General features: G+C 37.3%; 3 protein-coding genes across 3 annotated transcripts in view; 2 read left to right on the top strand and 1 right to left on the bottom strand.

The window, feature by feature from the left end:
• Positions 1 to 3,146: 3,146 nt before the first annotated feature.
• Positions 3,147 to 6,925, bottom strand: LOC117943610 (THAP domain-containing protein 2-like). The gene is made up of 6 exons (XM_034869839.1): positions 6,613 to 6,925; positions 5,610 to 5,793; positions 5,355 to 5,462; positions 5,037 to 5,241; positions 4,041 to 4,168; positions 3,147 to 3,933 (listed from the first exon to the last, which is right to left on the bottom strand). Exons 1-5 carry the CDS (start codon positions 6,690 to 6,692, stop codon positions 4,155 to 4,157), a joined length of 591 nt encoding a protein of 196 aa, XP_034725730.1. The 5' UTR covers positions 6,693 to 6,925; the 3' UTR covers positions 3,147 to 3,933; positions 4,041 to 4,154.
• A 497-nt stretch (positions 6,926 to 7,422) lies between these two features.
• On the top strand, positions 7,423 to 13,457 carry srsf3a (serine and arginine rich splicing factor 3a). The gene is made up of 7 exons (XM_034869840.1): positions 7,423 to 7,628; positions 8,392 to 8,447; positions 9,809 to 10,013; positions 10,101 to 10,238; positions 12,337 to 12,360; positions 12,463 to 12,543; positions 12,903 to 13,457. The coding sequence occupies exons 2-7, from the start codon at positions 8,444 to 8,446 to the stop codon at positions 12,928 to 12,930; spliced, it is 480 nt and encodes a 159-aa protein (XP_034725731.1). The 5' UTR covers positions 7,423 to 7,628; positions 8,392 to 8,443; the 3' UTR covers positions 12,931 to 13,457.
• A 222-nt stretch (positions 13,458 to 13,679) lies between these two features.
• The window catches only part of LOC117943425, a 4,424-nt gene continuing 2,389 nt past the window's right edge, over positions 13,680 to 15,714 (top strand). The window contains exons 1-2 of the mRNA XM_034869539.1: positions 13,680 to 13,767; positions 14,093 to 15,692. Coding sequence (XP_034725430.1) covers positions 14,110 to 15,692 — 1,583 coding nt within the window. The 5' untranslated portion in view covers positions 13,680 to 13,767; positions 14,093 to 14,109. The remainder of the gene's footprint in view (positions 13,768 to 14,092; positions 15,693 to 15,714) is intronic.

Genomic DNA, 15,714 nt, shown 5'->3' with positions numbered 1-15,714 from the left:
CATGCTATACTACATGAATATGTCTGTGTTTCCTGTCAAAATGAAACACAACTGCTAACAGTCTGCTTTTGTACTAGCGCTGCATTTGATGTAATATAATGCAATTAAAACCTCTTGAGTAAAAGTACCAATACCAAAATGTAAAAATACTCCATTGGTAAAAGTCCTACAATTAAAATCAGACACATTATTAGCTAAAGTTAAAGGAATTAAAGTAATAACTGATTCCCAATAATCTGCCCCTTGTGACAAATAACATTATACTGATGGTCAATCTAGTTTTAAATACTTTATATATGTCCTACAGTAGTACTTTAATCCAGTGATTACCAAACTAGGGGCTGTCACAAGATAAATCTACGTGGTCATGAGATGATAAATGTGGTAGCGAAGAAGAAAAAAACAGTTATGCTTCATAAACTTGAAATAATTTTTCAGACTTTTGTCTAATTATAGCTTTTCTGTGAAGTATTGGAGAGTTTTACCTCTTGGGCCTCAAACTGTTATTTCCATTAAAAACAATGTGAGAAGTTTATATGGAGAATCTCTTTTTTGTGGAACTGCGAACATGTTATAAACATCTGAAACATATCAAGTGACCCCGACTAGACATGGCTTTCATTGGAAAGGATTACAAGCTAACTGGTTTCATCTTTAACAATTCATTGTATTTTGTAAGTGATGTTTTTTGTGTAAAACTGTAATCTGCAACTATCTGCCAAATATTGTAGAAAGTAATATTTCACATTGAAATACAGTGGAGTAAGGCAAGATAAATGAAGAAAATCTTCACAACAGAAAGCACATACAAGATTTGAAAGTCATCAAGGAGAGGACAGAGAAAACATTCAAAAGGTAGACAATGGCACAAGAAGACATTGCTAGTTTTGCGATAAGAGTATGTGTATATATATATATATATATATCTATATTTATATATATATATATATATATATATATATATATATATATATATATATATATATATATATATATATATATATATATATATATATATATATATATATATATATATAAAAAACTTGCATTAATACAATGATAAATAATATATTTTATGTGTGTATATTGAAAAGGATAAATCTTCCTCTGGCACCTCAGGCCCTCATCTCAAATTCTGATTCCAATGTTGACAGAAACCGTTCACCAGGGCCTGAAATTAACACCCGACCACCTGCCAAATTTTTAATTTTGCAATTGGTGGGTAACACTGTCAACCTACCTGCCACATTGGCAGGTAGACTGACAGTGTTACTTGCCAGTTGCAAATTTAATCATCAATCACATTTTAACATCAACGTAAACTGTAACGTTTTTTCACTATAAAGTGGCAGAAAGTTGCTGCTGTTTCAACCCTTTTGGTTCACAGCAGCACACATAAACACACACAATCACATACGGTGGATTCAGGAAAAACTGCAGATGAGATGTACAGGATGACCTAAATTGAGGACGGCTACATTATTGTAGGTGCAATGATAAGTTAAAGTCCAATAAATACTTCATCAAAACGTATGAATGTGTGTCCCAGACAAGGATAGGAAATTATGCCTTTATGCCGGATTATCAAGGCGGGCTTCCCCCAACTACAGCACGTGAGGACAGTGCAATGTCCACGAGTAGGCTACCATGACTAGGACAGTATCGGATCATAGAGACACAGCAAAACCTGGTAAAAAGTGTCAGGTGGTCAAAAAAGTTGACTTCAGGCCCTGCCCCTCACCTTCCTCCTTTCTCCTCATGACCTCTCTCTGTGACCTTTTTTCAAGTAGGCATACTCACACATTCCTATGGGCTGTAAAACGTCACCTAACCTGTCCCACTTTAACCTTAACATACTACATGACAGCTCTATGTAAAATACATGTCTAAAATGATACAGTACATATACACACACACACACACACACACACACTGTATTTATAGTGCACGCACGCACGCACACGCACACACACACTTTATTTTCTTTTTGTGATAATGTGACCTGACTGCTGTAACAAGGAAAATGTGTTTAATTAAGTACTCTATCTATACACAGAGGGTAGTGGATGGTGATGATGGGACAGAAAAATGTGCTTTGAAAGTTAAAGTGGCCCACTTTGAGGGCGACAGAGATGGTGTTGGCTGAATGATACTTACAGCCCATGCAGTAGTAGACTACAAATACCTTTGGTAGGATTTTTTTTTTTTTAAGGCTGAGTATAATTTTAAAAGATTGATAGTGGAGTTGTTCCAGATGCTCTATCAGGAGGCAGTGTTGTGCACACATTTTTAAGAATAAACTAAAGAAAACAATCTTGTTTTGGGAAAAAAAAGCCATCTGTAAAACATTTCCTCAAAGAATTTCTAGTTAAAATGTGATGTTTTAGGTAGGAAACACTATATGTATTTGCAGTGTTGGGCTGTTATGTTTGTCTGCGTGATTATTGTTGTAAATGTGTTTATACCACACTACTGGCAAGGTAAATTTTGAAAATGAGATTTGAATCTTGACTTGCATATCTTGACTTTTACCTGGTTAAATAACTGTATCTTCACTCCTGAACACTACATATCGGTATGTAAATATATCATTGTTTGCAATCCACCAATAAATATATAACTCATGTCATAGACCTCTGACAAGGCAGGAGGATTATCCACAATTAAAAGCATAACTTACTGAATTCTCAACCGATTTTCCAGCATTTATTTCAAATGGCAGACATGTATTCATAATACTTGGATGAATAATATATGCATGATTTAATACTTATATTTTATCTTACGTAGATAGTGACAGTAATATTGCTATTTAAAATGATCTTATCCTATGTAATTAGTTTTTAAATATATTCTTTTCATTTTTACTGCATTGTAAAATATTTATAATATTTTACAAGAGAGGTGAGCAATACAAATTTAGCCTGTATTAAAAAAAAAAAAAAAATTATTTTCACCTTAGTATGCACGCTTTCACTCACAAAGTCCCGACAGAGACATTCTTATCCAATAGCTCAACAGTACTCCTTTACATAGCTGTGTTCTTAAACTGCCACTCTGAAACTGCAGAGTGTGAATTTGTGCTACATGGTGTTTCCTCAACTTCCTCAACAATGTTTGCGGTCTGTCAGATGCAACACTATACGTGGAATCGTTGGTCCTTTATTGTTTTCCAAGGTTAGCAGGTGGTAGCTATCACAAACAGCTGCTGTTACTGTAACAGATGTGTTAATGAAACTGTTACAGCATACAACACATGAAAACTGCTTCATAACTTGCAATATCAACCAGAGCATTCTTGGTTAGGCACCCAAAGCTAGTGGGCAGGTAGCTGTGGTCCAACACACACTAGTGACATTCTCAAATGAAGAGGATCAATGCAGTGTCAGAGTCCTCAGATGGCACTACTACAGATGACATGGCCACAGTTGACAGACACTGGGTGGATCCCAAATCTCTTATTTGATAATTCCTCGCTCCTAGCTTAAACCGGAAGTCTTTCTGGTCCACGTTCTTGAAGGCCATCTCAAAGCTCTTACTCCTGCCCCGAGAAGCGAGGACAGAGGACCGAGGAGGAGCTATGAACCCTAATTCTACACAAGAATAGCCTTCCCGGAAGCCGTGCAGCTTACTACACCCATACAGCTGACGAAGTTAGGCATCAGAGGAAAGAATGTTTAATTTCTCTAAAAACACATTTCCTAGTTTCCTCTCTCCTCGCATGATTTCCTCGTGTCTCTCCTGCTTCCTTGGTGGAGGGGTGGACTAAGACGCAAGGAAGGGAAGCAAGTGAAAGAAATGTGGATGCAATTTAAGGACCAGGGACGTACCAACTTTGCCATCCTGTGTTTCTTTGAGAAATGCTGCATCAGATCATGAGATGATGGAATGCACTCTGGTAGTGAACCACACTCAGGTTGTTGTTCCATCCACCTAGAATTTAAACAAGAGATAATTCAGTAAGGTGTTTTTTTAAACCAAATTTTAAAATGTAAGCCATCTCTTTTAATAGTATTGAGCATTTAAATACCAGTTCCTACCTGAGGCCCTGATGAAGTGAAATTAGAACTCCAAGTGGTCCTGGCTGAAGCAGACTGTGCACACAGCAGCTCTGCTATCATCAGGGTTATGTGTCAATGTTGATAATAAACCAGTCACAGACAGATACCTTTGAAATATAGAAAAATATCAGTATGCAAATACTATCTGTATAAAACTATCAACTCGGTCTTATGATATTAAATAATGTTAAAGTGAATATTTGTGTATGCTTTGAACTAGAACATAGCTACGGTAAAGACTATACAGCCCTGCAGGGAACCTTTTTTGTTACTATGAATATATATTAGATTATATGTGTGTGTGTATTTTACATTTTTGGTATGACAGTGTTGTTACAGGAAATGACATTTTGGAAAAACAAATGTTGGATACTTTAAATACTTTTAAATTTAATTAAACTATGTAGATGGACGCTCAATTCCATTAGATTAATTTCTTTTATATTTTTCACAATAAAATGTTTAACTGTGATGATACTGCAATCTAAAATTGCGTGATGATGAGACAATTATTTAAACCCATTCGAAATTATAAATGTTACACATAGCGCTGGGCAATATATCGATGTTGTATCAATGCCGCGATAAGAGACTAGATATCGTCTTAAATTTTGATTATATTGTAATATCGTAATAACTGCTGGCTTTACTTGGTTTTAAAGGCTGCATTACAGTAAAGTGTTGTAATTTTCTGAACTTACCAGACTGTTCTAGCTGTTCTATAATTTACCTTTACCCACTAAGACATTAAATCAGTTCTGGAGAATATTTATCAAAAATCTCCTTGTGTAAATAACATTTTGTTAAAGCACCAATAGTCAACCATATAATTTTGTCACAATATTGACATTGAGGTATTTGGTCGAGAATAATGTGATATTTGATTTTCTCTGTATCGAGTAGACCTAGTTACACATGATTAATCGGTGAATGGAAGGATGTGTTTTATATCGTTGACTGGGCAGTTTAACGAACCAGAATGGAAGTCAAGTTTCTGCTGCAGTTCCTTGGTAAGTATATTTTTGTGTTTTAAATCCTCTTGCAGTGATTTCACTGTCTTCTTATTCCTTCTTTCCCGATCCTTGGCATTTCTTAAGTCCCGTTGCAATTCCTCCACTTTCTCCTGAGCCGCAGTTAACTTTTTTTTTACTTTAACCGGGTCAAGGGCATACTGATGATCCTGAAAAACAGGATCATCGTAACTTACAATTATTCTCCTCCTTTTATAATGATCACAGTAATATAAGCCCAGCATTCTTCAAAGATGTTTAAAACAATAACTGCTTCACTCACAGAGTTTGACTTCTGAAGGTCCTCTGACAGCTGAATGGGAACATCAAGACATTCTGCGGCAGCTTTTTGCGAGGTCCTGCTTAACCTGGGTATAGACCTACTGGGCACCTGGAGATAAAGGAAAAATCTATTTCAGTCAATATGTACAATTTCTAACTGTTTCTTTGTATTGTTAGTGGGCAAATTTCTTATTGGAAGATTAAGATGATATAAATTGTCATTATTTATATAGATCAATTTGCCAATGGTACTCACTTTGCTAAGATGGCCAGGAAATGACGGGATTGCTCCTTCCCTTAAACGAGTTGTCTGTCCAGTCATGTCTAAGTCTTCAGGCTTGAAGTGACAGCTACAGACAACTGAGCGGTAATGTGGCTCAAAGTCCCTTCTCCTCAGTGCTACTGTCCATGCATGTCTTTTAACCTTATCTTTTGGGAACCTAAACACAAAATAAGTCCATCTGAATCACACTATGTAATTCTGCATGGTTCTGTTGCTTCAATTAATGCATTGTATGGGACATTAGCCCTGTGAAACAGTTGTAAACAAACACTTCAGATCAGGGATCTTCCCCAGGGGGTCCTCAGAGGCAAATGCAAGGGGGGGGGGGGGGGGGGGGGGGGGGGGGGGGGGTTGGCTGTCAATTATTGTAATTTTTTGTGTTGTGTTGTATTGTTAAGTTTAAAAAAAAAGTTTTAACATGAATCTAACATATTATTAGCAAATATAACTCATTGGATGATCGGCTTGCTGGCCTATGGGTAAGGTAGGCTACTGTAGTCACTAAGGCCATCCACAGATGGAGTTTATCCTAAGGAATCACTGTGCCACATGTATGTTTTATAATATTAAAACATGAATTATAAAAACACATCAATTATTGGCCTATTTTACACGTTACTGTAGGCCCATTTAATTATGCATCATAATTTTGCAAAATATATAAAGTAGGGGGTCCCTGCTCTTTCTTTCTCTCAGTTAAGGGCCCCTTGTCTTAAAACGTTAAAGACCCCTTATTTAGATAATTTAGGACTAACGTTCCATAACTCAATAACAGGGTTAGCGACCCAGCTGATTGATAAACTTAAGTTTCTGAGTCTGACTCACATATTAACGTTACTTCTTTTTTTTCTTGACATTAGTTAGCTTAACTTCGTATCAGGAGAGTCACTTAGCTAAGAATTACTTATTGTGATAGATCAATAGATAGATCAGATTCAACACGTAACAGTACAGTTATTGTAAGATGACTTTTCACCTGTGAAATGTTATTCCCTGCTGCTTGGTTTTGGCATTTCTTCCATTAGAACATCCAACCACAGCACAAAAGTCTGGCATTTTCTACTACTCTTTTATTTGAACTGTCCTCGCTGCAATATGGCGGCAAAACAGGGACTGACCTCACAAACCGGATGTAGCGTCGACGTGGTCGCAAACTAGTTTTCTTATGGTTTTCCTAGGATGGCGAAGGCTTGGCCCGACCTACTCTGTCCCTGATTGGCGAGTACTCGTTACCTTCGTTGGTTGGGTTGGTTAAATACATAGGTTGGTTAGGTCCAAGATTGTTAAGGTTTAGAATTGTAATACCGCAATCTATCTCCACATCATTTAAACAAATACATTCATGGTTGCGTGTAGATACCGCATCCGGCTTCCAGCAAGGAAGATGATGCTTCCAGTTGCCTGCTACAGCCCAACCGAAGCCTCTTCTTCTGGCTGTGTTTAGTGGGTGTGGGTTTTGATTGAAATTTTTGGCGGAAGTGACAACGACAACTGCCAGTTGGGTATTGTGAAATGGTTGTCTCTAGCCCGTCATTCAGCCCAAATTATTATCAGAGCAACACTGTTTCAAACAAACGTTTAATAAATCCCTTTGTAATTTATCACTTTACTATTCAATTCTCATGGAATTTCATTGCCTCCATTTTTATCAAATTATTGATAAAAATGATTGATTATATTCCAAAGAAAAATTCCTCGTTTGTTTCCTCATATCTGGCAAATAAAGCTGATTTTGACTGTATATTTATTAATATACATTAACGGTCCATGGCTTTAACCTTTTAATTAATGATGTTGAAGCGTGAGATTGGTTAGGTTAAATCACAGGGAACGCCAATCAGAGGCAAAGCAGGGCGGGACATGCCTTCGCCGTCCTAAGAAAAGAAATATCTAGCTACGTTTGGGTGTTCTGAGTAAATTCAGCTAATGTTAGCAGCTTAAACGGACGGCGTGTTATCTGCTGCTCACATTTTTAAAACTACATATAGAAAAAAGGTGAGCTACATGTCTTATATGTTGATATAACATGCTTGATTTCTTCAAATTGTCGTCGTTTAGTATGCTGGTAGGCTCAGAAGTGGATTTTCTTTTAAACCGTTTCGTCGTGGTTAATGCCAAATTTGCTAGCTAACGCTGCTACATTCTCTTTTAGCTAGCTAACAGAACTACCTAGCTTAGCGTCACTGTGTGCATGGCTGTTTGGGCGATTGGAAATCCTGACAAAATTAATATTTGGTAGCTCGGTTAGACACGAACATATCAAGTTTGTGTAGTGGTGATTATGTAAATAATGCATATCTAACCACCAAAGAGCGAGAAAAAAAGGTCTATACCCGGTCGTTGCACGCAGAAGCTAACAAATAACTTTGCTTGCTACCTAGCGTTAGCTTGGTAATGTGCAGTTAACGTTAGCATGTAAGTAGCTAAGGCCAATAATGGAGTCCAACTTCTTGTGGTCATTACACAGTTGGTAAATTCTTAATGTTTAATATGTTGCGATTTTAATGTTAGAACATTAACGGTATTTTTGCAAAATAATCCCTTACTTTACTAGAGAAACAAGAAGCTGGCGATTTAGCTAAAACGTCAGTATTTCAATGTAATTTCCCCATTGGGGATCAATAAAGCGTATACATTATAAAATAATTATAACGTTATACTTGACCAGATTTTCTATATGTACATTACATTGTAGAATACAATTGTCACACAGAGGTCAGGAATGTGCCTTTTAACAATTTATGTTGTGTCTTTCAGGCTCATCTGATTGTAGGACTCATAACAAGAAGATATTCAAATCTGGTGAAATGAGTAAGTTATAATAATTTGTTACTTCACTGGATCAGAACCATATTTATTACCAAAGTAAGTTTTCACTTTCAAGGAATTTGCCTTGGTGCATTTGGTTCTTACAATAAATATATTTAAAATGAATCAACAGCTGCCTGGTTTACATTGAATTCATGAGTATTTTTGCCCAGCTCAAAACACTAAAGGGTGTTTCCCCCAGACAATTCTTTAGCTGAGGTGAAAGGCCACTTAGATCCTGACACACCCAGTTTCATTATCAGTTTTGTTACAAGAGAACTGAACTACACACAGAAGTCACATTGATTAATTGCATGGGATTTGCTGTAAACAATAAAACACTGGGAAACCGTGCACTTCTGATAGATTCAACCATATTTTATGCATTAATATAATCACAGCAGGTAGTGATCCATTTGAATTAACATGAGAAGTAACAAGTTGGTAAAGATAAATTAATCACTGTACATTGTTGCAATTTTTATACCAATCATGCAATAAATTCAAAACGTATCTTCCACGTTCCAAATTATAGAACTTTGTTTTTGTCTTCTGTCAGTTTGTTAACTTAATAGTTTGCATTTACTGGAAAGTAGTGCTTGTACAACGTTTTATTACAACAATGTTTTTTGCTTGAGATGGGTATGCAAACAATAGTGGATTCTAGGGCGTCATCACCGTGATCTGAGAGACTACAACACTACTTCAATAAATGCTGTGCCTTGTCAGATGGATCCTCCAGTGCACTGTTATTTTCACAGTGATTACTGTTGGCTACAATAATACTGTGGTCTTTAAAGAGTACTTTAGTATTAGTAGCTTGTAATATGAATATAGTAGTCTCCTGCATCCTAAATAGGAGTGGGTATTGCAATTACAATCTCTGACAGAAGGTTTTGTGATACTGTATAGTGTTATACTATAATATGGAAAATACCCCTGAAATGGAATTAATAGACTGATTTTAACGATAAAATAAACCGGATATTTTTTAGCTACAATAGATAAAAAAACAAATGAAATTTCTGTTTTTGGGTAATTATGGCAAGAAACCTCATTTTGATTAAATCCTGTAATGTGTTGTCATAGAGCAACAAGAAATTCCTTAAAACCCCTTTTCTAAATGTTCAAATCCTAATTGATAGGACAAACTTGGGCAGAAACACTATAATTCATATGAAACATGTACTTAATGCCACAAACAAAACCTCGGTAAATAATTCAAATGTTGGTCATGTAGAATATTGTGATTTGGTATTTCTTATTCTTATTCTGGTAAGTCTTATTCTGGTGATGCAGAATAAGTTATCGCAGTATGTAAGCAACATTCATCATAGCCCTCCATGTTTGTGTCTCTCTTTCAGGCCAAACTGACCAATTTCCCCTTGACTGCAAGGTTTATGTTGGGAATCTAGGAAACAATGGAAACAAGACAGAGTTGGAAAGTGCTTTTGGGTACTATGGTCCTTTAAGAAGCGTTTGGGTTGCCAGGAATCCCCCAGGCTTTGCTTTTGTAGAGTTTGAAGATCCCAGAGATGCATCTGATGCTGTGAAAGAACTGGATGGAAGGTAACTTCAACACATTTTTTAGTAGTTCTTCTTTTGGCCGGACATGTTATTTTGCACGTTCATACTCATGTGGTGACTTCTGTTTAGAACCATGTGCGGCTGTCGAGTGCGCGTTGAGTTATCCAATGGGGAGAAGCGCTCAAGGAGCCGTGGCCATCCTCCATCATGGGGTGGTAGACGCCCTCGCGATGATTTTAGGCGGCGTAGTCCTCCAGTCAGACGCAGGTATGTTTCCTACTTGACGATTAATTTTACGGTTTTATTTACAGTTTCATTTGCAGTGTTTTTTGAGCACAATGACCAAGCATATTTACATTCCCCATACACTGTAATAATTCTTTTATTCCATCAAAACAGTATGGCAGGGTCGTTTTTAACAAGTGTGGCAAGCTCCTACGCGGACAAAATCTCTTTGGATTTCAAACCTATTACAGCTTATTCAGCCTTTAAGCCAAAACCAAGTACGAGGAAGTTTCTGATTGGTTGTCGCTATAGCCTAAATTTAATTGTTAGCACTCTTAGTGCTGTAAATCACGTTAGTGAAATAAAATTATTAGCACATATACAAAATGAGTTCATCAATAGATAATCTGTGGATCTAGCTGCTTTCACTCTCTTCAAAAAGTGGAACTTTCTTCAGTGTTTTGTTTTGCAGGTATATTTTTAATCTTTGCTAAATTTGACAGCCATGTCCAAAGGCAGCTCATGTCAGCACTTGACTATTCATGAACTCTTATAATGGTATGTCTGGGGGGGAAAAAGGGAGAGAGACCAAGCTCTACCCGAGTGATATTGCTTTACTGGGACATCGTAAGAGCCACAGTTTGCACTTCATCAAACATTTCATAGGTACTTTTCTATAATTACCTTCTGCAGGTGTAAATTTTGTTTTCTTTCTGAGTTCAGTTGCCATCTATTAATAAAACTGAACCCCGTTGCAGAGTCACCACCACGCTTCTCACCATCTGAGTCAGTCAACTAGTCTTCTTTCAGCATCATGTGACTGCTGACCAGGGAGCCCCAATCAGCTTGGCTGGTGTTGTCACATGACCAAGGCGCACCGCCAGTCGTCAGGTTCCACCAACCTTTTGGTTCCTGAGCATGCAGTTCCCAGCATCCTCCTCTTCTTCCTCCAACCTTAATCCAATCAACAGCGGCCCACTTCATATTATCAACCAATCACCGTCTTTACTCTATTCTTCACACAACTACTGTATCAACGGGAACAGCCCTTGGCTTACATCCCTTCCCATCCTTCCCCCCCAAAAAAGGCAGGGAAAATCTACAACTACCCCTTCAATCCAGCCACCAAGCAACTTCATATCTCCAACATTTGCATCATGTGGCAAATCCTCTCTGCAATTCGACTTCCCTCACCATCAGTCTGGCTTCCTTGCGTCATTTCTATCTTGTCCAAATCCCCCAAAATAGTAAGTTGCTTTTATCCTGCTCTTTGTAGTTTTTATGCTTGACAGTTTTCCCTCAGCAGTTATGTAATTTAGAGCAAGTGCAGAGCTGCAAAAATCTACAGATCAAAAGTTGTGGTCAAGGAACTTTTGCCGTCAGTCTTTAATTTTTATTTGCAAAAATGAACATTTTTCGGATGTTTACAGAGTGCATTTTCATGGCTCGACATTAAGCCATCTTAAGTAGTATCCATTGAAATTGTTCTAGTTTTGTTGCTGTCCTCCTTCCGTGAAAATATAATTTCACCTCAAGTGCCCCACTTTCCTAATTAAATAATTTGTCTTTTTTTGCAATCTTTAAAGCCAACACATTTATGTTACTTATGGTTTTGATGCTACAGTCACAAGACAAAGATGGTCAATCTGTTTCTCAGGTCCACAATACCACACAAATTTACTGTTATCATGGAATTGGTGTAGATCTTTTTGCACAAGCTGTGTGCCTACAGATTTTTAAAAGCAGTTGTACAGCAGCCTCACAGCAGAGAGACAATCTGAAAAGAACACGTTTTTCACATTTGTCATATTTTATATACTGGAAAATATTTTATTTGTATGTCCAAGGCAAGCCTTAATGTCGAGCCCTGATTTTGTGACATATTCTGAAATCTGGCTCCATGATTGGTCGTAATTGGACAAAGTTTCCTTTTAAAGAGTTGATCTTGATGCAGTTCATGGATGCAGATGATCCTATTAACAGACAAGGAACTACGTGTAACCACGCTTTTACGTGTAATCCATGTCTCTAGGGATCAAGAATACCAGAGGTTTCATTAGTGATGGGAAGGTTAAATTCTCTTTTCTAATTTTTGTTTGCTTCATGTTTTTTTTTTTATTTTGCTTCACATGCACTATAGGAGGAGGAGCCGCAGTCGCAGCAGGTAAACTTCTAACAACGGAATTCATTTAATCACTGCCTTTTTGTAGATGATTAATGATACAATTATTACTATGTTAATTATTTTTTGGGTTTGGTTCACCAGGTCTCTTTCAAGAGACAGAGGCAGACAACGTTCTCTTTCCAGAGACAAGAAGTGTCCAAGATCCATCTCACGTTCAAGGAGGCAAGTGTATTTTTTAATCTAAGGGATAATGTAGACCAGGTTATTGGGATCTCGGACAGGGTGATGCAGAGAAGTCTTGAATCACCCTCCCACTTAATAAATAAATAAATAAATTGACACACAATATTTATGTAATATTGATTTAAAAATTGTCTATGATCAGAACTCTGTCTACGACAACGGTGTGTCAGCCATTGCAGGGCTCTGCTACTCAAAAATAACATTGTAAAATGTCTTAATTGACTATCAGAATCAAGTATTCCTCAAAGTTGTGTCACTATGATTATTGTACTGGACCTTATTGCTAGAGTGTTTTATCAGTCATTTTGCGCTTAATCACTATTTTGTTTATTTTACAGTCGTTCCCGGTCTAACGAGAGAAAATGAGGACCTCAAACGATGGTTCATCTGCAGGATCATGCTGGTTGGGGAAAATACAACTTTTTTTTTTTTTTTTAGACATGTTTTTCTTTTCTCTAGGGTTGGCCAAGTTACATATTGTGTAATAGCAGTCTGTTCAACAACAAAGGAGCAAATTCTATCTTACCCTGCATGTTTTGAAATGGAATACTGGTTTTAGTTTGTCATTACCATCCTGTTTTTTAAACTGTTTAATTAAAGGTCATGTGATGTTTTTATTTTGTAATTTTTATTCTTGGTTGACTCTTAAATTACTGGCAATGGGTTAATGTGAGATGCACCACCAGTAGGAGCATACTTTATACCAGTGACAAATGTCAAATGTGTGCTGTTTGCAGGCTGTCCTTGAAGCCAATATCTGTAATTCTGTATTTTACCAATGTCACTTTTGCAAAAAAGGGCATTTAATCTATTCAACTTTGCTTGAGTCTCTTAATTCTGACAATTTGTGCTGCAGTTAAACAACTTGTTCAATAAATGGTTTTCCAAGGTGACACTCTCCTCCCCCTTCTTTGTTTCAATAGTTCCGACACCAACAGCAATATAATAAAACTCAGTGTACAGTTAAATTACATTTTGTTAAAGCAAAAATGGAAAAAGTAAGTGTTTTTGTTTTAGGAAGTATTGTAAGTTGTTGCTGTTGCATGATATATGCTGCAAATGAAGCCAACACAGGAAGTTCTCAGTCATGGCTGCAGTAAAGGAACAACCCCCATGTGTGAGATGTATTTACCATTCAGCATATGCGAATGACGTTACAAAGCAGCTCGTGTCGTGAGATGACAGAAGTGCAAGATTTGGCTGGTAAGTACATATGGCGTGACAATTATGTAGAAGGCCTAAAATTGTTTATGGAATTATTTCACTATGAATGTAATTGCAGTTTTCATTTTTTTATAAGAAAGTGACTTTTCAACTGTTGGATGGTAGTAATCCTGCATACCAACAAAGCAGTATTTATCTTCATTTTGGTGGTAACTTGTTATGTGTGTAGTTTTTTGGAGACAGAAATAACTAGTCTTCTTACTGTTGTACATATGTTTGTTAAAATTCAGTTAACTTATGCTGCTGAGTAGATTTAAACTTGCTTTGCTGACATGTTGCTTGCCTGAATGTCTCATTATTTAAGAAAGAAGATAAAAAGTCATGTCTACTCAAAGTGCAAAGAAAAAAAGACTTGGTTCACGTCGCCGGGGAGCAAACCAAAATGAAACCTCTAAGAATGATGACTTCCACATAACAGACAATACTTTTGTAGCCGAGTGCGACATACCAGAAGAAAAGGCTGAATCATTAAATGTATTTCCTAATCCTGACAATTTAACAACTAAAATACAACATCCACCTTCGCCCGAACTCTCAGGAAACAGACGAAAACTGGGATCTTGTCGCAAAAATAAACTACTGCATGTTGAGGATGAACCTATTGAGGAAGTTGAGGGAAAAACAAGGGTAAAGGAAACCACAGTAACAAAACAAATGTCACTTGCAATACAATCTGAGAAGCAGGAAGTTATTCAAGGGAGTGAAGATGTGTCTACAACACATGAAGACTATTTCTATCCGGCCGCTACACCTAAATATTCTTCTCCAAAAGCTGACCTGGAAAGTTTAACTCCCAAAAGTGAAAATCTGCAAGCAGACCTAGAGGAAAATGAGACTGACTCTAAAGTGGTATATGACCCTTGTAAATTAGGGGAGACTGCTCAAGAAGGAATTGACAGTTCGGATAGTCTTCGCAATGAGGAAGTCAAAGAAAGTACACATCTTGTTGGCATCTCAGAGTTAACTAGTTCAAGTATGCTTTCAGGTCCAGGAGTAGATAGGCAACTCATTGACCAATTAAATTTCAGGCCAATGCCTGAAGAAAAACTTTCCAATGTGAATGCTGTAACAGAAAAAGAGTGCAAGGAAAGAGAGGACAACACAGAATTGTTGAGGAAGGAGGGAAATTTACAGGGCAACTCTTTGGTGAGTGAGTCACATGTGGAATCAGTAGCTATGCAGTTTTGTACCAAACCGGAGATAACCACAGAAAAAATCGTCCGAAGAGAAAATACAGTACTTGAACAAGCCCCAATTTCATCACCATTAGAGGAGTTACCTACGGACGAGAAACAAAATGAGCTTTCCAATTTATTTGAAGGGAAATGCACTCATCATTCAGAGGATTCTGTTAAAAACTTGCATGAACATGAGGTTAGGCCAACAGAGATTAAAGAAATGCCTCCAATTGATGACTCATCTGAAAGTGTGGTACACGATGTCACAGGAAATTCTAAAATCATTTCTGGAAACTTAACAGATAGAACTGAAATCAGTGACACATACCAATCGGCATTGATTGTGGAGAGAACTGATGAGTTTCCTATGAATACGGACATTTCAATGCCTGACGACAAACAAGATGAGCAATCTAAAAAAGAAAGCAACTTTGAAGCTGTAGAGCAGAAAAACGAGGGTTATTATGTTTCTGATACCAAGAAACCACAAACCAGCAACATAGAAGGCGTAGACACTGCACTAGGTCAGGTATATGAGACGGAAGGCAGAGGACAGGATTACACAAAACCAAGTTCTGAACAAACAGGTCTTAAGGAGAAGGAAGAACTAGTCCCTGAAATGGAGCGTGAATCCTCTTTACAAACCCTGCAGACAGAAATAAATGCACCTCTTGAATCCCAACCTCAGCATAGCAACACCGGCTTCAACCCCATTGGGAACCAAAGAAAACTGGGGTCTAGCCGAAAA

This window comes from Etheostoma cragini, chromosome 4 (genome assembly GCF_013103735.1).
Source record: "Etheostoma cragini isolate CJK2018 chromosome 4, CSU_Ecrag_1.0, whole genome shotgun sequence".
NCBI classification, from domain to species: Eukaryota; Metazoa; Chordata; class Actinopteri; order Perciformes; family Percidae; genus Etheostoma; species Etheostoma cragini.
Note: the sequence above shows the minus strand (reverse complement) of the source record. Positions and strands in the feature narration are given on the sequence as shown.

Bases quoted from the DNA above. Each gene is read 5' to 3' on its own strand.
- LOC117943610 (XM_034869839.1), bottom strand. From the start codon at position 6,692: ATGCCAGACTTTTGTGCTGTGGTTGGATGTTCTAATGGAAGAAATGCC. The intron at 5,794-6,612 runs GTGAAAAGTCAT...TTTTGTGTTTAG, and splicing joins CAGGGAATAACATTTCACAG to GTTCCCAAAAGATAAGGTTA. The intron at 5,463-5,609 runs GTGAGTACCATT...CTTTATCTCCAG, and splicing joins TTCCTGGCCATCTTAGCAAA to GTGCCCAGTAGGTCTATACC.
- srsf3a (XM_034869840.1), top strand. The intron at 10,014-10,100 runs GTAACTTCAACA...ACTTCTGTTTAG, and splicing joins GTGAAAGAACTGGATGGAAG to AACCATGTGCGGCTGTCGAG. The intron at 12,361-12,462 runs GTAAACTTCTAA...TTGGTTCACCAG, and splicing joins AGGAGCCGCAGTCGCAGCAG to GTCTCTTTCAAGAGACAGAG.